The 25718-nt window shown below is 40.0% G+C and overlaps 1 protein-coding gene across 1 annotated transcript in view; it reads right to left on the bottom strand.

The window, feature by feature from the left end:
- The window catches only part of fbn1 (fibrillin 1), a 68838-nt gene that overhangs the window by 26266 nt on the left and 16854 nt on the right, over positions 1 to 25718 (bottom strand). The window contains exons 10-35 of the mRNA XM_059348030.1: positions 25203 to 25355; positions 24798 to 25100; positions 23932 to 24087; positions 23714 to 23833; positions 23504 to 23629; positions 22314 to 22436; positions 20242 to 20364; positions 18402 to 18554; positions 17822 to 17875; positions 17202 to 17327; positions 16976 to 17101; positions 16727 to 16846; positions 15758 to 15895; positions 15615 to 15665; positions 15393 to 15518; positions 15057 to 15284; positions 14841 to 14966; positions 13245 to 13373; positions 11944 to 12069; positions 8205 to 8330; positions 7678 to 7800; positions 6702 to 6827; positions 5996 to 6121; positions 1603 to 1725; positions 637 to 759; positions 419 to 544 (exon numbers count right to left, since the gene is read on the bottom strand). Of these exons, the coding sequence (XP_059204013.1) occupies positions 419 to 544; positions 637 to 759; positions 1603 to 1725; positions 5996 to 6121; positions 6702 to 6827; positions 7678 to 7800; positions 8205 to 8330; positions 11944 to 12069; positions 13245 to 13373; positions 14841 to 14966; positions 15057 to 15284; positions 15393 to 15518; positions 15615 to 15665; positions 15758 to 15895; positions 16727 to 16846; positions 16976 to 17101; positions 17202 to 17327; positions 17822 to 17875; positions 18402 to 18554; positions 20242 to 20364; positions 22314 to 22436; positions 23504 to 23629; positions 23714 to 23833; positions 23932 to 24087; positions 24798 to 25100; positions 25203 to 25355 (3480 nt within the window). The remainder of the gene's footprint in view (positions 1 to 418; positions 545 to 636; positions 760 to 1602; positions 1726 to 5995; positions 6122 to 6701; positions 6828 to 7677; positions 7801 to 8204; positions 8331 to 11943; positions 12070 to 13244; positions 13374 to 14840; positions 14967 to 15056; positions 15285 to 15392; positions 15519 to 15614; positions 15666 to 15757; positions 15896 to 16726; positions 16847 to 16975; positions 17102 to 17201; positions 17328 to 17821; positions 17876 to 18401; positions 18555 to 20241; positions 20365 to 22313; positions 22437 to 23503; positions 23630 to 23713; positions 23834 to 23931; positions 24088 to 24797; positions 25101 to 25202; positions 25356 to 25718) is intronic.

Raw genomic sequence — 25718 nt, 5'->3', positions numbered from 1 at the left:
CGTTGGCTAACTAGCAAATGCTAGGATAGCAAGGTTATCATCAGCCTTGGACTGCTAATTTTAAACTCTCACGAGAACAAAAAACTAAGCTTGTGCCTACCACCAACCATCACCCCCAAATCAACTTTGAAGAGAGAACAAACAAGACCCATTGTTGTTGTAGAAATGTTCTCACAACTAAAACCACTTAGGTGCTCTGCATGTTGTGTGCTTTCCATGTGCCAAATACTATCTCATGAGTTCCACTTGAAGGCAGCATCTGTTTGGATCGGCTGTTTCTCCAAACAGGAAAACAAACATCCATTCACCAGAGTAACACCAGACCTTTTTGAATAGCTCAACATAATTTAGGATGTGGGCACCAATTCAGATGTCTGGAACCATGATAGTCAGAAATGGCAGTGTTGTATTGTCTTACCCTCGCAGGCCTTTCCGTCAGGAGTGGGGATGAAGCCCATGTCACATTCACAGCGGTAGCCTCCTGGCAGGTTCAGACAATGGCCACTCTCACACAGGTTGCCGTTCTCTGCACACTCATCGCTGTCTGTAGTGGGGATGAAACAAAAACAGTTTGTAAACACACAATGCATCCATGTATCTTTTAAAAAGTACAACATATTGGTTTGCATGTGTGACCTGAGCAGTAGAATCCATCTCCAGAGAATCCCTCCTTGCACGCACAGCGATATGAGCCCAATGTGTTGAGACAGTCCGCGTTGTTGCTGCACAAGTGTGTCCCATTGGAACACTCATCAAGATCTGAAACACAACAAAGACCAATTACATGCTGGTGATGTTCCATATTTTCATTTTGTTAACAATACCCATGAAAAGAGCAAAAACAAATGTATAAGTCCATTTCTCAAGAAAAAACTAATACTCGACAGCGTCTGTGGTGCTCATCTATTCCAGATGAGCACATTAATCTTAAAAAACAGCCCAGAAATATGTGGTTTCATTTAAAAAAAATCTGAAAAATTCTGACAAAACAGCTGGGCACTGAAGTTTTTAGCAAACATTACTTTGGTAAATAGTACATTTGCTGAAGGCTGTTCTTAGCAGTGGATTAATACAACAATTAACAGCACCGAGACACTTTATAGGTAGAGGTGTGCAAAGACATCATTATCTGTCTCTGTATCTGTATTTGAGTTTAGAGAGGATGTCTGTTTGTCCGCATATACAGGCGGATACATTTAAAACAAGCAAATAAAAAGTGAAATCACTGTCAGATGATAGCCGATGGGAACCAGATACTGAGATCTTTCCCCAGATCCAGCAACAGAATCAGCATTCATTTGCGAATATTTGTTTATAGAGATTATGGAAATTTCAGATGATTAAGCTGAATTTAGTTTTTGGACTATTTTGACTTTTATCCTTTTGTTTGGTTGTTCAATCACAGATATCTGCTCACCAACAACAACCTTCACCTTTCTTAGATACTGAAAAACCTGAAGAAACGGCCAATCCTTCCATCAGATTATACAGATAATATAAACTAGTGGTTCCCAAACATTTTGTGCAGGGCTCCCCTTTTGCAATTTAAAACATTTTTAATACATATACTTTTTGATAGACCCACTGAGTGGCAGCATTTACCTGAGCATTTGAGGCCATTGCCAATCCATCCTGGTGCACAGTTGCATTTGAAGCCGCCAGCTGTGTTGGTGCAGGTAGCATGGCTGTCGCAGTTATGGGCTCCGATCTCACACTCATTGACATCTGGAAAAGAGCAAACAAATGAGATGGCATGTAAAGAAAAATAGACACTGCTTCGATTGGTCTGATGATTTCAGTCTGCATTCTCATTCCAGTGGGGTTCTTGGCATTGTGGAGCGAGTTGATGCTTGGTTAGAACTGCATAAAGACAGCAGCAGGAGACGACAGGACTAAGTCTTTCTGGGTCACTGTCTTCATCCATGTATTTCAGAGCAGAAGGCAAAGAGACATTCTCATGATCTCTGATACTAATAGCCTTCCTGCAGAGGTTTAATGAGCAGAACCAGTCTCTGGATTTTCATTGTGCAAGTGTGTCTGGAGAGCTATAAAAAAGGCCAAGAGGGAAACGACATCCAAACGCTAAGGCCTTGTTCTGTCTGCTCTGTCTGAACGAGTATTTCTGGGGTTATTTTAGGCAAAGATTTCCCTCTTCGCACACAGACCTGCAGACACTGCACCTCTCCTGAGGCTTTTGTAACAGCCCTCTTTTAATGCTCATGTTTGGTTTTCTCACCATCCCAGATGTCAAGTTTGGAAATGTAATCTTTCCCAAATATAATTTCTATAAAAATGTCGTGGGGTACTGTGCCAACTCTAAAATAAACATTCCTTCACGGCAAAACCATTATAATTATATCTGCACTCTGCCAATGGATGAAATATTGAGGTACTTAGTAGATAATACGGTTATAAAAATACCTCTCTCTCTGTGCTAACCTATTGTATGTGGCCCTGGATTCTAATAAATGAGCAATAATTAATGGTAACAATTAAATTGCTACTATTAAAATCTGCCCTGCCCATAAAGCTGTTTACATCCTGTAGGGTGTAACCAATAAGGATCTCCATGAAGCAGCTGGCGGTGATAGATACTGTGAGCAGCTCTCGCTCCTCGGGCAGGTCTGACATAATCAACTGCATGGCACAATGGAAAAAGTCTGTATGGTGGTACAACAATGACTACTGCTAATATGAGCCAAAACAACCCTGTGAAACACTGACCAACACAATACCTGGCTCTAAGCCTGAGGACTGAGTGTTACAGCTTGGAAAGCAGGATTGTGCAAATGTGTATGCTTGTATCCCTGTACATCAAGGGAAGCCATGCTATGAACTCGATCAAGATGTTAGGACTTATCAGCCAGTGAGACACACTGCTCTCTGTGTCTGTCTTTGCGAAAGGTAGTAATTCAAAACACTGTCAATTAGAGATCAGTGCTGCTGGTTTACAGTCTTCCTGAGGAGAGGGTACGGTATATTTACACTACATTTGATGACGGGTTAATATGAGGGCTGGGAGCAAACGAATCTCCCTGGATTACAGATGGAATTAAAGATCATTTCCCCCAAGCCTTTGATGACAGAGAGGGCACAACAAACACGCACAAGTTCTCATGTGGAAATGTAAAATGCAAACAGGAGTTGTTGCTTGCAAGAAGCGTGTCAGCGGTCACAGCTGGTGTCAAAGAAAAAGGCTTTATTTAACTAGAGCTGATGTTTGACAGATGAATGGCAAAAAATTGCCTGTCTGTTTATCTGTTTGCCTTTCTGTCTATCTGTCTGCCTGCCTGTCTCGCTAGATGTTTAAATGCCTGCTAGTGTGGCTGCCTTCCTGACAACCTGGCCCTAAAGTGATAGCTATATACTACAAAGGGAAAGAAAAAAAGGAGAGAGAAAGCCAAATATCTGCAGATCCATGCCTTATTTCTTAGCTTTTGAAGGCTACGTCCTTTTTTTGTCTATTTTATCCCAAACAAGGCCTTTTCTACTGTTTTTTTTTAGTTATTTGCTTTTATCTTCTCTATTTTAACCATAGACTGCAAAAAAGAAGTGGATGGTAGCATAGGGTCTGAAAAGTGAAGCCGTTACTAAAGTGCCTTAAACCTGCATTCTTTCTAATGACCAGCAGGGTACGACTCCACTGGTTACAAAAAGAAGAAGTTCAATTGTATGAGAAAATCTGAGGAAATTACCCCACTTCTCACTTGATGTAATACCTCAGTAAATATTCTCACAATTAGCTTGAGATCTCAAGCACTAGTTTCAAGTTTTCTTCAATCCATGGTGACCTGTCAATTAGGATAGAGGCCTAGCAATGGGTATCAATGGCATTCTGCATTTTAATAGCTGTGAACTTGTTTTGAGGTTTCTGTGTTTTCCTCTTGGATCTTGGACCCTTTCAGTGTGTTTTCAGTGCATGAAAGGGAACTGTCACATTTTGGTTTCTTGTTCAGCGCTCAGTTGTAGTAAAGGACACTAAGTTGGCTCTTCATTTTTTCAGTAAATTTTGTCTTAGACATGTTTTTCACAAGCCAAGATAAGCATACCCATTAATATCATAGTTTACTTGAATTACAGATGCATTTTGCCAACCAAGCTAGCTAGTTACTACTAGAGTTAGCTGGTAAATTAGCGTTTGCTAAATTAGAGATTTTGAACCAGACTAAAAGCTGCTATTATGTGAAATTATTATGTTTTATTATGTTTTTTTCTTACAAGAAAGTAACCATTTCGATTTTTCATGTGTGGTAAGTTTATCCAAATAATTCCCGTCGAACTTTTGCGATGTTTTCGTAGATTTGACAGCCTTTGACTGGGTCAAACCGGCTGTCAGTCTATGATGAGAATACTTCAGTGTGCACAGTCTGTTGGTAATGACAAACTTAATCGTTCATTTAATAGCCATTATTAAGTATATACCGATTACGTATGCACTATGTCAGTATGTGATACCTAATACAGAACAAGTAAGACTGTGGAAGCATAACCCTGTGTATTGAGTTGACCTAAGGTGAGTTTTTATTGCTTTTTAATTGAACTTTTTTTTTTAATTGAAAGATTGTGTTATTTCTTGTTTTTAGTTACATAGTCTCACTTTCATTTCTGAAATTGTTTGACAGTTTTGTCATTCAGCTCGGAGATGATAAAGTCAACACGTTAAGCCTTCACCCTGATCCTCTCTTTAAAGCTAAGACTCTCCCAGCCTTGTAAACTCCCCCAGTACATCTCCACCCAGTCCAAACTTTCCAGTACACACGCAAAGACACATAAGTGCTTCAGTGTACATACAAATACTCACACCCTGCCCACTGAGTTCTCAGTGTTGTGGAATAAAAAGTGAAATAATTCTTGTGGGAGCGTCATCTACAGCTGGATCATATCTGTTCTCGAGAGCACCACTTACTCATTAATACTCACACACACGCAAGAAGATTTAGTCCACGCATACCAACGTGGTCACACAAGGCATTTCGACAATGACAACCGATTTCTTATGCATTTTTCCTCTGAATATATTGGAAGGGGATCCGATCCAAAAAGAGTAGCAGGTTTTGTTCACTTGTCTATAACAAGACATCCTGCCTGCCTGAGAGGAATTAGTGTCTTGATTCTCTGGTATTCTGGGGCCGAAATACCAAACCTGTGAATCAGAACCGGCTGCTTTACTGCAACCACAGCTTTCTCAAAACAAGGAAAATACTGTATGGACATTTTAATGGGATTAGAATGAGCAAGAGAGTGAGTGAGTGAGTTTGAATCATACTTCAGACAGACCTGTTTATTTGCGTCTGAAGCAAGACATGCTGCTGCTGACGGCGTCTGACTCATTTTGATCACCGGGAAGACGTCAGATAAGATCACTGACCCATCTCCTCAACTAGCCTTCAATTACAAACTTTTAAGTGGCCATATAAATCAGACTTAACTCTGGCTGGACAAGGAGTGAGTCCAAACTAGCAAACAGGCTCTACTGGCCGGATGGACTTTGTATTTATGTGTTCTGGAGCTCTGTCAGGTGATTACGTGCTGCAGAAGTCTTCCAACCATCACGTAATGTTTAACTGACCTTAATGAAAGAGCAACAAAGGAATAAACAAAGGTGCAATGTGATGCATGCATCTGACAGAAGATAGTGATCTCATTGCTCCTGCTGCTGTTGCAGCTAGGGCCATGTGACTGTGTGTGTGTTAACGTATGCGTGTTTGTGAGCGTGTTTCTCGTCAAGTCAGACAGGAGCTCTTGAATGAGGGTGAGTAATGTTAGAGCTGCTTCTGGTTAGCCAGACATTCTCCTTGCATCCTCTCATTTCTCACCTCTCTCTTGCTTTCACTCCTGAAGTTCAACAAAACCACACACACCTCTCCTCAACCACCTAATCAGCAGCAGGTCTCTACTGACTCACCAACCTTTCAATCCCATCCACGTTCTCCCACTGACAGGATGTTTTGTTTTGCTCGTGGGCAGGAACGCTTGAGGCGTGTGTTTGGCTCACCTGTGCAGCCTGTGGTTCCCTTGCGCACAGAGTATCCCAGGTCACAGTGACAGATGAAGGATCCCTTCGTGTTCTCACAGTTCCCACTCAGACAGATGTTTGGATTCAGCTCGCACTCATCCACATCTAGACAGGGAGGGGAAAGAAGAGAGCAACAGAGAAAGAGCAAGAATGTTCATTTGCTAAACACAACTACAATAAAGGAAAAGTTCAGGACAATTAATAAAACTGAATTAGCTTTTGTTGGTCCGTTCTGCCAAACAGGTTTTTAATAGGCTGTGATATATGTATGTGAGTCACAGAAGAATTACATCATAAACTATATTAAGGCTTTAAAAAGTGTCTACCTTTAATAAATACAGCAATAAGAGAGTATGTGTTTGTGCAGACCCATTTAAAATTCCTTACATCATTGATGGCAGGTTTTTGTTTTCTCACTCAGTGGAACCAGACATCTAAATGTCACGCATTCCTCCCCGCTCAACCCAACTAACACAATGTTCACTGTCTAGTAAATCAACAACAACAACATTAGACTCTGTTTTCTCTCACACAGACTCACAGATCTGAGTCATTCTCATCTGAGTCATTCTCATGACTCATATCTTGGATAACTTTGAAGATGATCATTATGCTGTTCAGTAAATCTGTGAGAAACCCGGTTGCTGCAGTGTTTTAATTTGGGTATAAAATGTGCATCCATTACCTAGACAGGTCTTCATGTCCACAGATGACATGAAACCATCAAAGCACAGACACTGGTAGGTCCCTGGGGTGTTGGTGCACTGGCCTCCATCACAGATGTCTGGGCTCTCTTCACACTCGTCAATATCTGAAGATTGAAGACAAAGAGGCAAATTAAAAAAATGAAATGGGAGCAGACAAAGTGTAGAGGACATGAAAAACATAAATGACCGAATGTTGGGATACAGTTTTAAACAAACACATCAAGATTACAACCTAAAACAAGTCCTGGAGCATGATTCTCTTTCCGGTGCAGGACAATACCAATACATTTACTTTGAGACACTTAAAATCAGCAAGGTCAATTCAGGACACAGCTTGTGCAATAAAGCGAATGAGCAATGGTAAAGTAATGTTCAGCTCTTCTTTTGCACAAACGACAATGAAATTACCCTTGCACTGCCTTGATCTCTGTCTCTGGTAATTAAAGGAATACAAGTCACATGAGTTAGTCTTTAAAGACCACACGACAGCCAACTGGCATGGTCAAAAATGAATACCCTCTAAGATGCAAATGTCAATACTTAAACAACAAGCACCATCTATTTATCTAGTTATTTGGTAGCATTTTGTATCTTAATACAAATGATCAGTCTTCAGATTTGGCCTTTAGCCTTTTCCTCTGCAGAAGAAACGTATACTTTCTTTGAAAATGCACCAGTCAGATCACAGCAGTGACTCTCTCTTTTTCTTCCTGCTCTTAAATCACGTCTCTATAAACACGACCTTTAAATTACATCTGTACTCTACCACATGTGCAATCTTCTGACAAGTTAAACCTATCATTGAGAGGCGGTTTTCTTTAACTACCACATCTTGACAAATGCGTCAGAAGTACATTTCAAATGTTAGAAGTGCCAACTGTATAACGCAAAATAGCAGACACTGGATGAGAGATGAATTATGGCAGAATGACTGACAGATACAAAGCTGCTTACCAGTGCAGGTTCTCAGATCAGGCATCAGGGCATATCCACTGTGGCAGCTGCACTCATAGCTGCCCTCTGAGTTGGTGCAGAAAGTCTCACAGCCACCATTCTCAATGGTACACTCGTCAATGTCTGAGAGGCAGAAAAACACACTGTCACTTACAGCTGGCATCCAAGCTTTCGATTGTTTTGATGAAAACAAAAGAAACATGTTTTATAGGAGTGCACAATTTGGAAAAAAATGTGTTACTGTGATTATTTTAACTGATATTGAAGATGCAATATGATTGACAACATTAAAGGAAATTATCATTTTTGCATTATTATTCTCATTATAATTTAAAAACATTTAAAAATGATCATGGTTTGATTTTTTTGCAAGGATGGTAGCAGACAAAAACTTGACTAGATTAAAATCATATTTTGGCACATATTTTTGCAATTTGGATATAGCATTAGTCCATATTGCCATTTCGATAAAATTTCGATTAATTGTGCACCCCCGATATTTGAGAGGTAAAATGTTTAATACGCACCAACACATTCCAGTCTGTTCTCTGTAGATTTGTATCCGGTGTCGCAGGAACACTGGTAGCGGCCGATCATATTGACACATTGGCCGTTCCTGCACAGCCTGTCGCTCAAGTCACATTCATTGATATCTAGGAAAGAACAAATCAAATGCTTACACACAATTTACATTTATTTTAAATCTGTGAGTGCCCACATTTGAAAGTACCAGCTGCAAGTTTGTATGATGGTTTAAATCCTTGGACATGAAGTGAAAGTCTGGATCAATTAAATAGAGAAAGTCACATACCCTAAAAGTGTCATTCAGCAAGGCGCCCGTTACCAGTTATTCCCATTTGAAATTAATCAGATTATAATTTTCATAATTAAGTGATTATTTTGCACATAATATGAAAATAATGCTCATTACAAATTCACAAAACCCAAATTGTCATGTTCAAAAGCCTTGTTTTGTCTGACTTACTGGAAAAAAATCCACATTTGAGGAATTGAAACGGGTAATTTTTGGCATTTTTGGTTAAAATTAACAAACGACAATTCTGTTGATTGACCATAATCATTTGGGCTTTACACCCAGACTTAATGCACCATTAGAGCTTGTACAGTTGCGACCACTTATCAGTAAATCAAGCAAAAATTGGGACAAATTCCTGATGAACTGAGCACTTAATGGTGAATAAATAGGTCATTTCCAACAAGGATTATGACAGCATAAAGCACATTGTATCACACCCATCTGTATGAAATTGGCTACCCAACCAAAGTTTATTATCATTACCATCATTTTAGCATTTCAACTTGTTACTTCACCAGAGATAATGAAAACCATTGTCTCAGGAGGGATGAGGTGGGCAGTATTCAGCAATGCTTTCATTGTTTTTATTACTTTGGGTGGTAATAAAGAAAATAAATGAGCATGAAGGGGCAGTGGTTGAGCATTAGGTCATGGACTGAAACCTTCACATACTGCATTAGGTCATCAGAAAGACACCCAGTGAATAATGCATGATCAGCTCAATGCACATAGGAGTTGGGGAACTATAGGAAGCACTGGAAAAGTCAGGGTCTTCTCTTGTTCTTCTAGAAAGAGCTTTCTTTCGCTACTTTTCCAGTCAACTAGTTGCTCAAGTAACCAGAATGTGAAAATAATTATACACGATTAAACACTAACTGACTTACTGGAAGAGTGTGCTGAAACCTACTGGCTGAATAACAAGAACATAGTCTTCATTGGAGCATTTTACAGAAAGGATGAAAAAAAACTGTATAAATACAAAAACAAGGTGGCTGAATCTTTGTCATTCATCCAATGAGAGCCAGACAAATAAAACACCAGCCTCTAAATGAAGGGGTAGATGGAAGTAGATGAGTTTAAAAGAAGCAGCAGGAAGAAATCAGAGAGAAAAAGAAGTAAAGAGAAGAAATTTAAAGTTAAACTAATGATAATGAGAAGGAAAGAGAAATCCATTTGGCTGGAATAGAGCTGACTGGGAGGAAGGACAGATCTGGAGTTCTGTCAGACAAACATGAAGTTGCATCTTGGATTTGAGAAAACTTGCCCAAATCCAACTTGATGCTAAAATAAGTGGATTATCATTGTTGGATGTGCGTCACAGTTAAACTGAAGAATTTATATATAACTGAGTTAGACGGTACAAGTGTCATGTGTCCCAGTTGTTGATGGCGTACTGTATATGATAGATGGAAGTAGATTTTATTCTGGACTTTGCATATAAATATATAAAATATTTGCTGTTTGTATTATTGCCTGACGGCCCGGGGACTGGAGATGAAATTATCTTTTACCTTAATTTTTAATGCATAATACTTTTAAACATAAACTAAAAACCTATCTTTTTAATCTGGCTTTTATGTCGTGTCTTATCATTAGCGTCTTATTATCTTATTATCATAATTTTATGGTTTATACTTGTTTTATTTATTAGCTGTTATCTGTTTTACCTATATTCTATCGTTCATATTAAATGTTTATTTTAAATATAAATTATTATTATTATTTAAACAAAATATGAAAAATAATTTGTATATATATATATATATACACTTTTTTATTTTTCATATTTTGTTTACTCATATTTTATTACTCAGCATGCATTAGTCTCCATGGCCTTTTAATAAATATTCTGAGTTGTTTTTTTCAATCTGTACATCACTTTGAATTACACTGGATTTGTTTGAAAGGTTCTATATAAACACAATTGATTGATTGCTTGATAAGATTTAAAGTTTTAAAATGTATATTTATTATGAGTTTTAAAGAATGGTGTTCAACTAAATCTGTTGCATTTCCAATCAAAAACCCTGCCGGATTAAGTATTCTTAGATCATATCAGTTACCCAGTAAGAGCTTTTGTTCCAAATGCCTTCAGCACAGACTCTGTAGGAAAATTGGCCGACACGTTTGTGTGTAGACTTGATTTTGGGATATGTGATACAGTAAATGCAGGGATGAGACTTACATCGGCAAAAAGTGTAGAAATGAACCCAAGTGTAATCAGTGTGAGGGGGAGTCGTGAAGCATGGCGAGCAGACTGCCCCAAGAGAACGCTAAGCCACGAGTAAGCAACAAGGAAAGAAAAAGATTAAAGAAGTAAGGGAGAACAAATCAGGTAGGAAGCATGATGAATATTGTTTGTGTAAGGACAAGATTAAGTTCTTAGCATTTCTAGCCATGGTGATTAACTGTTCTGCCGAGGCGGAAAGGAAATCTGAGAGTATAGAAATAGTTGTTGATGTTGCGAGAAAGTTTTTGGATATCGTGGGAGTTACTGGAGAGGAAGTGCAGGGGCTGTTGAGAGAGGCTTTCAGGCCCTCGCAGGGTCCAGACTGATAGAGCTCGGTCTATTAGAGAATGGGACGAGGGTGGGAGGAACTTTTTTTCTGTTCTTTTAAAGTCAGTCAGACTACATAGGAGAATTCTGTCTTATTTTCAATCCAGAAGACGGCCATAATGCAACACTGCTGTTAAAAGCTAAGAAGAACAAGGAGAAGTGTCAGGAAGTGACCTCAAATGTTGAGGATAGGTCGTTGGCCAGCGAGTCAGCGAGTGTAAGCTTGTTCTTTTAAATGGTCTCGACAAATCTAGGATCGCCATCTAGACAGGACTAGAAAAAGATTCTGCATCCCAAAAACAGGAATTTCAGAATAAAAGTACACAACAAAAAGTTGCATAAGCAGTGAATACTAAAAGTACTAAAAGAAATTTAGTTTTTTTCTCATTTAAAGAAATAAAAAAATGTTGTAGACCTGAATAAATATTTAACAGCACAAAAAATAAAAGCTCTCTTTTGCAATTTAACTGTAAAACCTCTTATACTGAAATCTTAATTTTCTGGGATTTTCGCTTATCTTCACCATGTTGATATCCAACTGGACCTTTTATAGTGAAAATATGTCGACACACACTCATCTAGACTCATATCAGCCTGTCTACTACAGAATACATACCCTACACATACACAGACCTGACACACTCCCACCCTGATGAGAGATCCAGTGAGCCCACACAGGCAGAAACAGGCAGATGGAGAGGACGATCCAAAGCTTGCTTATCATTCCAACTGTCTACACCATGACAGCATCTGGACTCACTGATCGTCTTTTCACCCTTTTAGTCTTTCTTAAATCTCTCAGGAAAATACATTCTGCCACACATATTTCTCAAAGAAAAGACAAAAGAAAGAACTTTTCTCAAATCTCCTTTCTGATGATCTCATCACTCACCTAGACAGGCCGACCCATCGGGAGCGATCTCGTGTCCCTCGGGGCACACACACTGGAAGCTGCCCTCTGTGTTCACACAGTCACCCCCGCGGCACAGTAGAGGGTTCCTCTCACACTCATCGATGTCTGCAAATAGCACACACACACACAGACATGAGTAGAGATATTCATTGTTAAAGTTCTGTCTCTGCAAATGTTTGTCTTTAATTTCCAGTGAACCCCACAGCTTAGATGACTACTATTTTGTTCAACTTTGAGACAAAGTAGTGCGACACTAATTTAAGAGAGATCGTGGACTGACATTCAGGAAGTACTTGTTGTTTATAGCCTTGGTTATATAACTGCATAAGGATAAAAGCAGCAGTGATGTTAAGAGCCACCAACAAAAATAAAAAGTGTATCTTTTACTTGCTAGCCCAGTCAGGACCAGCAGCTTATGACTGCAGCCCGGCCCACACTATTTCCATTTTCGTCTGCCTTCTTTTTTGTCACAGCATGCAAGTAAATTTTGTCGCGCCAGTATTGGTCTAATAGCAGCTTTTGGCCAAAAAAAGTATTGGGACTCGCCATTTTGTGTGTACATTTCTCCCAATCAAACGGCGCCCAGAACAGAAATAGAGCATTAAGTGTTTTCACAGACGGCAGCACATTAGGTCTTGTGACTCCCTCACATGCAGGTCAAGTATGTAATAAAGAACAATTATCTTTTAAGACTTTATGGGGCAGTTTTGCGAAGCGATTGTGACGACACTTGGGCAGCACAGACTAGAGCCCTTTCAACACTCCACAGGGGTTTAAATAAAGTATTTTCTCTTTCCTTCTCTCTCTCTCTCTCTCACACATACACACACACACACACACATAAATATATATATATATATATATATATATATATATACATATATATACACACAAAAGCACACAGCTTGCAAATTTCAGATTACATCAGCCTTCTAAACAGTGAGTTCCTGGTCTGGCATGTTAGCCTAAGCACCTCATCCAGAGCTTATGGCCCAAGAGGGAGCGTGGAGGAGAGGGCTCGGTTGTGATTACGACTGGGGTTGTGTGACAGGACTTCCCTATACTTGGAGATCTTTGTTGGCAAACTTCTCTCAGATACTTTAACAGAGTGTGTGAGAGAGTTGTTAAGGAGATCAGGTTCCTCGTAGACTAAATGATTTCATATGAAGGAGTGCTGTCTCTGCATGTTACTTTAACAAATCATCTCAAGCTGAAGATGGGATCCGATGTGTGTGTTTTTAGTGTCTGCAGGTGTTGGTGTGTGAAGATTTGTCACTCACCCATGCAGTTTTTCATCATCATGAAGCCGCTCTCATAGCCTTCGAAGCACTCACACTCAAAATCCCCGGCTGTGTTGATACACCTGCCCTGTCCACACAGGTCCGGGGAGATGCGGCACTCGTCGATGTCTATGTGACAGGAATGCAACAAAACTCAGAGAGGCAGAATTTGTTTTTAAAACCGCCTTCATGCATGCAGAGAACCACTTAAACAACTCCATGTATTTATATACAGAAATAAAAATTAAAGAAACATGATAAAAACTTGTTATAGTTTTTTAACTCAGTAACAAAACTGGAACTGATATGATCTGGAGCAGGATGCAATAAAGCTGAGGTACGAAATGTTAATATAAGGCAAAAAAAGGCACAAAATATTTAACAAAATGTTACCACATGAAAGAAAGGCTATAAAATGTGATTAAGAGGAGAATTTAGGGATGATTTAAGCAGCCTTAGCTCTTCAAGCAGATTCTTCCAAAGTCTAAAGCTCAAAGCCTGATCCCTTTTGAATTTAATCCACATTTTGAAACACTGCACACAAAGGCTTTGGGCTGGGATCTCACTCACACGGGGTTAAAAGGTCCCAGATATCATTTACTTACTAAGAGCCTATAAATTATTTCAGAATAAATCCATGGCACTGGCATTTAGGCCTAAAATGATGTGTGCACATTTCAACAGAGCAGTAATGCAGCTAACCAGACTACAGGGACCAGCTCCAACAAGTCTAACGCAGCCAGACTCCCATTAGACTGAATAAGCTGAATGTATGCAATGGCTTTACACCACTTTACTGTGATTAGTGCTGGCAGGGGGATTCAGAGAGGGGGACCGATGAAGAATGGCAAGACTCATAAAGATGCAATAGAGCTGAGATACCGAGCAACCATTCCAGCCAAAAATATCAGCTGCAATAATGATATTACTTGCAATAAATAAAGAGATATTCAAGTGTTCTGCCATTCTGATGCTTTTTTCACTGCTAAATAAAATGTAAAAAAAATTTAGAAATGGGAATGGGAAATTATTTTATGAAACAAACTGAACATTGAACTAAATACAAAAAGCATAACTCATAACACAGACACTCAGTCAGTGTGATTATGCTGCAATGATGATACAAAAAAACCAAAACATTTTAGTGTATAAAATGTCAGAAAAGAACAAATTATGGCAGACAATTTACCAGAACAATAGGTGGTAAATTGCCCAAAAAATGCCCATAACCAAAATATATTCCTTTTACAATCACAGAAAACAGATGCTTAACATCTTTGCTTGATAATTGACTTCAGCCCCAATTATGCTTTCCACATGGATGGTTGCGAGGACAAGAGATGACGTGGACTTGTGAAAAGGAAACCTTTTGAACCATGCAGGTTTGTCCTAGCAGCCACCAGCAGCACAAACAAATCTGCGTAGTTAGAAAATATCAGATGTGCACAGACGGGCAAAAACCCTGCTGTGTCTGTTGGTGTGACATCACTTTAGCTGGTTGGACACTTGCAGATGCGTGCATAGATCGAGCAATAAACTCTATCAACTTGTTGATTAATTTCTTTGTTGACAGCTAATTGCTTCAGAACTACTCACCTGTGCAGTTCCTCTCATCAGAGTCCAGAGCGTAGCCGTTATCACAGCGACAACGGAAGCTGCCGATGGTGTTTCTGCACCTTCCATTCGAGCACAGGGTGTTTATCATCCTGCATTCATTTATATCTAAAGTATAGAGCAGAGGGATGAATACATGTGAGAGACTGTTTATGAATCAATCCGTGCAGTCTGAACCGTCTGTGGAGGGTACGATACCTTTGAGGAAGGGTCTGCCGTTGATGAAGTCACCCCGATGAGAAAAGCCTGGGCCCCGAGGACAGAGCTGGGTATATTCTGGAGTGCCCTTCTCGGGACATTCGTCACATTCAGGGCCCCAGGCTACACCCACTGAGCAGCAGCAGGCGTCCACACGCTGCTTTCCTGAGATGGGGGTCCCACAGCGCTCATCCTCATGGGTGAGGTAACACTGCTCCATACGCAGGTCTGAAAGTTACATATGATACACGATATGAAGTGGTATAAATTTAACATTTAACACAAGACATTTAGACAGTTTCATGACTTTGATACCGATACATATCCAGTACCCACCAATGCACGTCCTGCCGCTGACATCAACAGTCATTCCTGGAGGGCACTGGCAGAAAAAGGACCCCGGTGTGTTGACGCATTTGCCATTAATACACACTGTAGGAAACACCTGACACTCATCCACATCTGCCAGTCAGCAGAGAAAAGAAAGCGACATCAGGTCCATGTTTTTACATTACTGAATGCAATGTGAGTTTACATGGCACCAACAGCAGACTTTACCTTCACAGACGTTTCCTTTGACTCTAGCGAAGCCTTTACCACAGATCGGATCTGAAAAAGGAGGGAACACACCACACAGTGTCAGTCAATGGAGTTATATGCTTTACTGAAATGTGCAAAATGGTGCACAATGATCATCTCACCTTTTTCACATTTAGCACATGGGCTGTTCCAGGCTTCTCCCAGTGTGGCGCAGCAGTGGGACTTCAGTGTAGCTCCGTTGATGTTGACCTCACAGCGATCATTAATTATCTTCAGCCAGCAGGTGCTCTTAGTAGTCTCTGGGTTTTTTTGAAACAAATGTATAGTAACTCCACTGTAACTGTACCTGTCTTTCAACAGCTTGTTTTTTCTGCTACTCTTTTGCCTCTTAAATGACTGTTTTCAAATTGTATTTAAATGTCTGTATTTAAATTGTAAGTTAATGTTTCATGTAAAGCCTTTTGGATTGTCTAACCAGACAATCCAAAAGGCTTTACATAATACAAAATGTGAAATTACACTTGCCTTACCTTGCCTAGGCATTTAGTTGTATGTAATTAAATGTGGATCAACACAGACAGTTTTGTCATGTATACTAGTGCATGTTATTTTTTGTTTTTTAGCAGTAAATCTTACATTTAATTCATCATCGGATCATTCTTTAATAAAAGAAAGTGCTGATTGGTTCACTAATGGTCAAGTAGGAAAAAACGTTTTAAAAATATATATATATATATTTAACTATTTTTAATGCATGCTATTATTTAATAATGACAGGCTGAATAAATCAAAGTGTGTGGGGTTTTTTTTAAATACACGGTCACCAAGAAAGTTGGGATAATTTTGTTTTTAGACACAATCCTCTGTTAATTGTGGTTTCACTTACATTGTGATATGTTTGGAAGAGATTGATTAAAGATTAAAAAAGATATGCACTTTATCTGTCAAGAATAAATCACATTGTCACAATCATTTCATAGAAAGAGGTAGAAAAACATTTTATTCCAACTTTTTGGGCGGCCATTTATATTAATTTCAAATTGATTTCATGATCAGTAAGTAAACATTTTGAAAATGTAGGTTCTGTTTGCATAATGATATCAGATTCAAACATCACAATGCTCACTTACCTATACACTCCAGCCCAGAGCTGTCCAGTGAACTGCCGACCGAACACAAACACACAAAGGACCCGAGGCTGTTCCTACAATCTCCATTAACACACGGGCTAGACTGACACTCATCCACATCTGACAAAAAGACAAAAAAAAACAGATTGGGTTTTTCTCAAATTGACCGTCTCTCTATCAATCTGATACAGCAGACATGAAGTAATGAAGTGATATTGTACAATTCAACAAAACGAATAAGTCTCTGACCCTCGCAGACGTCCGTCAAAGGGTTAAAGAGGTATCCTTTGGGACACTGACAGGTGAAACTCCCTGGCGTGTTCCTGCACAGACCGTTTTCACACAGCAGCCTGTTCATCAGACACTCGTCAATATCTAATGAAAAACACACAGAGACATGATGATTTTCCTCATACTGGCTTTTATCAGGAGGGCTGTGTACTTTGTGCTGGATTTTAAAAAGCAGTTAACGTACCGACACAGTTTTTGCCCGTCAGGTCTACCTCAAAACCTTCATTGCAGGTGCATTTGTATGTCCTCAACATATTCTCACACACCCCGTTCTGGCAGAGATCAGGGTCGAGGGCGCACTCGTTAATATCTGAGAAGGCAAAGAATAACATGTTGAACCTCACAGTAGGAAAAAGAAACCAAGTAATAACCACTTTTAATATATATATATGGCTTTGAAGCCTTTAAAGTTAAAACAAGGCAACACAGACCTAAAATATTGATGGATAAACCAAAATAAGAGAGAATTGTAGGAATAAAGCAAAAACAAAATAAAACACACTGGTATATTCCCAAAAAGATAAGTACAGTACTCCATTAGTTACACTGTATTACTCAATTTACCTCCAAATAGTTACATTTATTCAAGCAGTGAAAGAGGCTGATGTAAACATATATTGATCAAGCTTGTTTATCATCTCATAAGCAGCCAGTGGAGCCTTTGTTATAGCCCATTCATCATAAGGGGTTGGTGTTTTTTCCTCCAGTGTCTCAGTTATATCCCTTTAGCCATTGTTAAGGCCAAAATAAGACAGCACTTTGTTCTAATATGAATGAAACACATGAAAAGGTTGAATTTGTTACCTCTTCCGTCACCAGTAACACCAATGCCATTGGGGCACAGAGCCAGGAACTCAGCTGCAACAAAACACACAGACAGCACAGTGTGGTTGATTAAAAAAAAAGAAGAAAAAACAGAGTTTTTAGAAAATATCACATTTGCCAGAATCAAAGAAATCTCAAACCAGAACATTTTAATACCATGTTATTATCCATTTCCATGCTTTCTCATTTAGCCTAGATGTGTATAAAACCATCTCCTTAATGTGGTGCAGCTCTGGCCTCTTTTGATATAGAAACTTTAATTGGCAGGACTAATGAGAAGTGACTGGCCGGTGTGTGTGTGTGTGTGTGTGTGTGTGTGTGTGTGTGTGTGGTGGCTGTCAATGTCTCCTTTCTGTGGGCGTCTCTGTCAAACATCTAAGCCGTGACTTCATCACATGTTTTCTGTCATTTATGAAATCCAGGCAGGAATGACAGAGAAGACAAAGCTGGTCACCCTGACTTTGACAGGTGTGTTTTGAATTAAACACAAGCTGTGTGTGTCCATGTGTGTGTCAGGCGGTGTCATGTGTAAAGGGTGGAGTGATTTGAATAACCGTACCAGAGCTTTGCGGTGGGCAGGGTTGGCAGGGCTCTCCGTAGGCGTACTCTGTGCTGGCACAACAGCACTCCGACTTGGTCACAGCTCCAAATAAAGGCCTAACACACTGCCCTCGCTTGTAGCCACCATAACACGAACTGCGCATATGTGTATCTGTTTCGGACAAAACAAGACAAGAGTGTGAGAAAAACAGAGATGAGGCAAGATCTGGAAAGAGGCTGGAGACAGATCGAAGGAGAGAGGAAGGGAAGCGAGAGTCCGTAGCTCCAATAAACAACAACACTGGCAAAACAAGCGGCCGTTCTCTCTCCATAATATCCAGGGATTTGGGGCATTCTCCTGCACTGATATCATCCTGACGAAAAACTCACCCAGGCCGAACAACAGCATTTCAACACTTCCCACACAATACACAAAGAAAATGTCATTTGGGGGAATACAGGAATGTTGAAAATAAAGGCATAAACAGATTGGCTCTCCAAGTGCCAGTCCAGGGGATTGGAGCCCAAGAAGGCAGGAAAACATTTATCGACACATGCTCATCATTAATAATAGTGAGCATGTGTTCGCAACAGGATAACAGGATGAGCTGTAAATGTTTATTGCAACGTGATTTTTCTCTGCTTTGTAACATTCAGTTTTGCTTATTTTATCATTGGAATGGAAAATATTTGTGTTGTGGTTATTTTGGTTCAAATGTTTCAACAGTTGGGAGATTGATGCTTAAATATATGTTCACACTGAGCTTTTTAGTTGTTTAGAAAAGTGGGAACAACATTTTGACAGAAGTTTTGTCGATGTGAGAATTCAAGCGAAACTTAAAAGCAACCACAGGGAGTTTTTAGCTGGTCATGAAACAAAACAATACTGCTGCCTCTATATGACCTACATAAGCAAACGAGGCCATCACTAAGAAGACTGACTCTTCTATCTTCTATCTTCTGTCAATAGTCCGACTGCAAAATCAGATGAAACTATTGTGACATTTACATTTTCTCAGGTACAGCCTCCGTGAGTAATAAGTGAGCAAGTTAAAAGGAAGCAGGAGGACATTTTTCTTTCAAGAATTTATTTTTTTAACATTCTAATTTAATAGTTATGGGGCTAGATCATCAAAAAGAAAACAAAATAACTTACGGGAAAAAAAGCTTAAAGAGACAGTGATAGAGGACGGCTGAAAACTTGAGCCAACTTTGGTCGGTAATTCAACAGATGGGGAGAACTTTGTGATTTAAAAATATTCAAAACTGATCCTGAATCAAACCTCTTCCTTGTACACAGGAATGTAATTGTCTATTTTATTCATGAAATACATTGCGAGATGTTGTTTTACATCCCTATATGATACAGGACTTGGTGTTCACCATCTTCATCTCATAGTTATAAATCTTACGTAGCCGCAAACAGCTGTTTAAAAATGAAAAATAGTATTAAAAATACATTGAGTTAGCTTCCATGAAATGCACATGCAGCCAAATAAAGATCTTTACGAGACGAGGCAGTGGTGTTAATGGAACCACACTGCTTTTGTCCAAAAAAAGCTATCAAAATCATCACAAAATTAAAGTTGCTTTAATCATATGTGCTGGCAGAAAACCACCTGAAGTACAAATTATTTCCCAAGTAGTCAATGAACTTCTTAAACAGAGTAAAAATGAAACTGAAAAAAGTTAATTTCCTTCTTCCCTATGCAGCAACAGAGAACTTTCAGAGAAGTGCAGTCAGACTGAAACATGCTGGATACAAGAAGAGGCTGTTTGTGTTGCCTGTGAGATTCCTGTTTTCTCTGGTATCCAAAATGAACACATGAACCATTCCTGGAAACAAAACATTTACTCACCAACACAGACGCGTCCATCCAGGCCCACTGCCATCCCAGCCATACACTCGCAGCGGAAGGATCCCTCCGTGTTGACGCAGTGTCCGTTCATACACATGCCTGGAGTCTCACACTCATCAATGTCTAGAAACATATACAGCAAAATCATTTCTCCATACACTTCTCTTCACAAAATTAATGACTGTAGCAGGAAATTGGTTTATTTCCTGCTTTAGCAGTAGTTATTAAAGTCCTCAGGTGCTTGATTCATTAAAAAATGCAGCCAGAACTGCTGCACAGTTTCAGTTTTATGACCTCAGCTAAGAAAACATTCTCTTCCTTCCCCTTGATCCCATCAGTGTATTACAATAATTATCATAATGAGTGTAAACAATGATATGGCATGCACACATGAGTGTGTTTATGTGTGTGCATTCTGTCTGGGTGTGTTGGGGAACAAGCAGACTGTAGGTAGAAATGATGAGGCCCCAGGGCCCCTTTAGACTACACATTTCATTAATGACTACATACATCAGCACACTTCACCCACACCCTACCCTCTTATTTATTTATTCTGCAATGACTTAACCAGGTCAGTGTCTGTGAGATCAAACGTCTGTATCTGAAGCTGTAAGGAGCAAAACTGCTGCAAAAGACTTTTTTACAGGCATTTGTTGGCTAGCTGTAGATTTATGGTAAATTTTCCAAACAATGCATTGAAGTAAGAGTGGACAGTTTAAGTTATTTTTTGTCTTAATTGGGTAAAAAATACATAACAACCTTCCAGCATCTTGTCATTGGACTGAGAAAAAACTAGACTTGTGCACCTCCTCTCGGCTCTGTTTTCAAGCTTTAGAAAATCTAGCCCATAACGGGACACTTCGGCCAATCAAAGGTCACTTCAGAGAGAGTGCTGCTATTGGCTGTTCTGCAAATACAGATGTGTCTGCATAATTTCAGATGGTAAAAGTCTGTTTCAATGGCTGTATTCCAACCTTGGCAACAACTGCCTACACTGCACAGCAACCAAAAAAGGAATACAGACTTATCAAAAGAGAAAGTTTAAAAAGCAGCCTAACAATTAATTTAAATTTAAAAAAAAGGTCAATATTGGTGTAGCGTAGCGATATGGAGAGAAAATGTTGCTAATAATTAAGCTTTTCTGCTAGAGCCTCGAATAACCTGAGAAAGTCAGGTGACAGAGCATGAAGAGTGCAAAATGCCGCCATAGGAGGCAATCGGGGTAGGTGGATGGGTCTAACAAACATAAGACTTTCACACACGTACATTTCTTTAAGCCAAACCACAATCTTTTCTTAACCCTAACTAAGCAGTTTTGTATGAATTCCAAAGGTTAACAATGTATTGAAGTCAATCAGACTACCCCTGCAGCAAAACTGGTGCTAAAGGGGATATACAGTGCGCCACAGGCTCCTGACTAATAGTCTGTATGTGACGAGTTGAGAGTGAGATTGGGCTATGAATGAAGGACTACAAGTTAGCAAAGAAAACAAGTGCGGCAATTCTCATTCTCTTATATAATATCAGGATCACGATCAGGATGATTGAAATGAAGGACAAGTACTTGTACAGGTTACTGTATGAAGCACGTGCATTTGCCTGTGACTGTCTGGTTGGAGGGAGCGGTGGGAGAAAAGTGCCTACTCTAGCTTTAATTTAACATCAACTGTTATGTGACTCACAAGTTTGCATCTCCTAATCAAACCAGAGCTTATTGTGGCATGTTTTGTCGATCAGGAGATTCAGAAAAAGGCCAAACCTCTCTTCCCTTTAAATTGACAAAGTTTATAGAAGCCTATCTGCTAGAGTTTCAAAACAGGCGGGACCCCAACTATCTGCATGTCCAGTTGGCCTGCCAGAATGCAGAGGGAGTTTTCCAAGGCTTTTAGGGGGATTTTTGGCTTGTTAGCTAAGAACCACTAACATGCCAGAGAGGTAGCCACCTTCCAAGCGAGCTGAAAATGCAGGTCAGAAGAACAACTGACTCCAAGTATCTTCTAGTGATGTGGCCAGTTACATTAGAATGAGAAAATGTGATTGCAATAATCCGTGGTTCTTTCTGACAAACACACCTACACACATGCGTCCACTGGTGTCAAGCAGGAACCCTGGTTTACAGATGCATTTGAAGCTGCCATCTTCATTGATACATAGTCCATTGAGGCACATATTCCTGATCAGACACTCGTCTTGGTCTGTGGATCAACAGGAACAAATTGAAATGTAGGAAAGATCATGCACAATCATGGTTCAGACCATTAACAACACATTTCATACACTTTACTTTGTCACTGACCAAAGATAAACAACATTGTATTTGACATCATTTTTTCTTGACAGTCAGACTGTCAAAGTTACATTGTTGCTGTTAAACAATGCTTTGGCAAGCAGAGACTATACTCAAAACCCTCCCTGGGTCTTTCAAAGACACCCACACATTGGAGAATTGATAAATCACTGGCAAATTATTACACTGGCGAGGTTTGTTTGCTGTCAGAAAAATCAAGTCCAGAAGACAAACCCTAAGCAAACATGGTAATCAGGAAATTTTGCTGTTTCTTTTGAGCAGCCAACTTTTTAATTTCAGATCTTGAAGCATTCTTGAGCAGATTAATGGGCAGAAATTTCAATACACTACCTTCCGAAAAATGTAATTCCCATGAGCCAAAATATAATTTGACAAGAAAGTTGACTCTTGTTTAAAGTTGCTCCTAAGACCACATGGGTGAAAAGCCAGCATCATAAAAAAGGGAGGAGACGTGATATCGCTTAAAAATGGGAATAACGGCATGCATTTTCAGACAGTCTGTCCTGGAAGGTATTTATAAGGGTGTTCCAAAGCTATCTGACCATCTGCAGCCGCTCTGGTGGAGTATACTGGCCCCTTAATGGTAACAAAGGGCTTCCTGTGATGGACCACCTATCTAAAGCTAGTTTGAAGACTTAATAGCAAAATACAAATGAATGGAAACAAATGGATGCCTGCAAGGTAAGCAATAAATATTAATAATTTGGAGTCTTTTGGAAAAAGGTTGGTAGTAATATAAAATGTACATATTTCGTTGTTAATGGGCTGAAACACACAAAACCACCAGCATGATAAATTAAAGTGACATCCATTACACCAGGCATTGCTATTAAATCACCACCTCTGAAAGATCCATGCTCCATTACATATAAACATTATGTGTCCTGTGGTTTTTACAGAAAACTACCCTTTAAAAAATGGCTCCATAAACGCAGACGTCAGAACGTGACAGACCTTGACAGTTTTTGCCATCTGCTGTAATCTCGAATCCTGCGTTGCAGACACAGTGGAAGCTGCCTACAGTGTTCACACATCGGCCGTTGTTGCAGATACGACCATTGGCCACACACTCATCCAGATCTGGCAGAAACAAACAGATAGCACAGTAAATACATACATCTCCTTAAATGTGTGTGTGCATGTGTCAGTGTGTGTATATGTAACCTCGGCACTCTGTCCTGGTTGCAGTCGTCTGGAATCCAGCAGGACACTGACAGATGTAAGATCCAGGGGTGTTCATACATTCTCCATGTGCACACGGGCTTCTCTCACATTCGTCTTCATCTGGAGAACAAATATAAAGATAATTAACCTTCTACAGCTTCATATACCCTCAGTTAAATGCGTCGGGAAGCGTTTTCCTTTCTCTGTCAGGAACATACCGAAGCACTCTCCTCTTCCATTCAACCTGTAGCCCATGTTGCACTCACAGCGATACCCAACTGTTGTCGGCATGGGGATACATCTGCCATGCAAGCAGAGGTTGCGGAAGGCCTGGCACATGTTGGTGATATTCTGTGCTTGGACAATACCGGGACCTGAAAAAAACGTTCAAATTAAAGGTGTTAATGAAAAATCCATTTTCTCCAAATCTAAATTTCTTTTTTGCTGTTTTGGGAAACTGAACATACAGTAGTTCCAAACTAAGTAGTAAAGAAAACATAACATTCTAACTGCTTGCAAAAGTAAAATGGTATTTGAAAATCACATAGTCTTGCATTGCCAGACAGTCTACACACTACATTTGCACTGCACTAAGGTCTGGCAGGACTCACTATCATTCTCATTAAGGCAAAATAGCTCTGCGTTTTTTGAATTTCTTTCGAGATGCCTGAACTCTGCCAAGCTCCCTTGCAAAATAGTTCCGGAGGAAATGTTATTGCGGAAGATTTTGCTTAATTAAACTGCTCTGGTCTGCAAACATGCCAGAATGTTTTCTTTCAGATAGGATTTTCTTTACTCATATATTTTACTATCTTCATAGAACACCTAGATGAAACAAGCAGCCCTGCATCAGCACAATTAGAGTGAAGGTCGTTAACATATAGCCTGTTGGCTGGAGCCTGTGGGTTGTGATTGCTCAAAACTGGGATTTTGAACATGGCAAAACAAGACCAGTGGGAGGTCAGGAATTGCACATCCAGTGAGTCAGAACAAAGAGTGGGAGTTATAAACTAAAATGGCAAATGGCAACTTTGAAGACATGCCATTAATGAGAACCAAATGAAAGCAGAAAGCAGGAGCTTACCTGGTGGAGGCTGTAGAGGTAGCAGTGGATATGGATAGTGTGGGCCTTGTCCTGGGATTGGGATTTGGATTGGGACTTGTCCAGGACCCTGTCCAGGTATATGACCCTGGCCAGGACCATAACCAGGACCCTGACCAGGACCAACACCAGGACCCTGACCAGGACCCTGGCCTGGAACTGGAAATTGACCGGGATATGGAATTGGGTAAATGCCGGGCAGGTCAGGACTCCCTGGGACACGTCCAGGTATCACTCCTCCTCCGTTCCCATCAGGTATCTGGATGCACAGTTTCCTGTACTCTTCTAAAATGAGCACATGTGAAAAACAACAGGAGGTTAGCTTCGTGTTGAGACACATAGATGAGAAAAAGAAATTTAAAGCCGCGTGATGGTGAGTGACCCCACCTGCTCCACGAATAGGGCACATCTCCGGGGTGGACCCATCAGACCAGCAGCGTCCACTATCACAGCAGCACTGCATTTTGGTCAACAGCTGCGAGTTTTGGTTGGCGCAGCGCCCGTTAAGCAGGCTAGCGTAGCAGTACCCACCACGAGCATCTGTGGGAAACAACACAGCATGAAGTTAAACCAACCGTGCTGTATGGAATATGGCATGTGCTGTCTGCATGTTCAGCAAACTGGCAGGAGAACAATCAGAAAGCGGTCATCATTGCCTCATATTTTCCATCATTTGGACGATGGAAGCCACTTCCAATAGTCATCACTTCCTATTTATGAGAACCTTTCCTACATCCTGCAGTTTCTGGCACTGTGCACCAGCATGACTAACACTTAGGTTCCGTATTAACATAAATATATCATGTCTTGTTTCACACCCAGCCCATCCAGCGTATTCACATGGAGAAACTGACAGGCTTCACTACTGATTGCTTGGTTAAGTTCGACAAGATGTCATGCAAG

This window comes from Centropristis striata, chromosome 2 (genome assembly GCF_030273125.1).
Source record: "Centropristis striata isolate RG_2023a ecotype Rhode Island chromosome 2, C.striata_1.0, whole genome shotgun sequence".
Classification (NCBI taxonomy): Eukaryota; Metazoa; Chordata; class Actinopteri; order Perciformes; family Serranidae; genus Centropristis; species Centropristis striata.
This window is presented reverse-complemented; position numbering and strand designations above follow the sequence as displayed.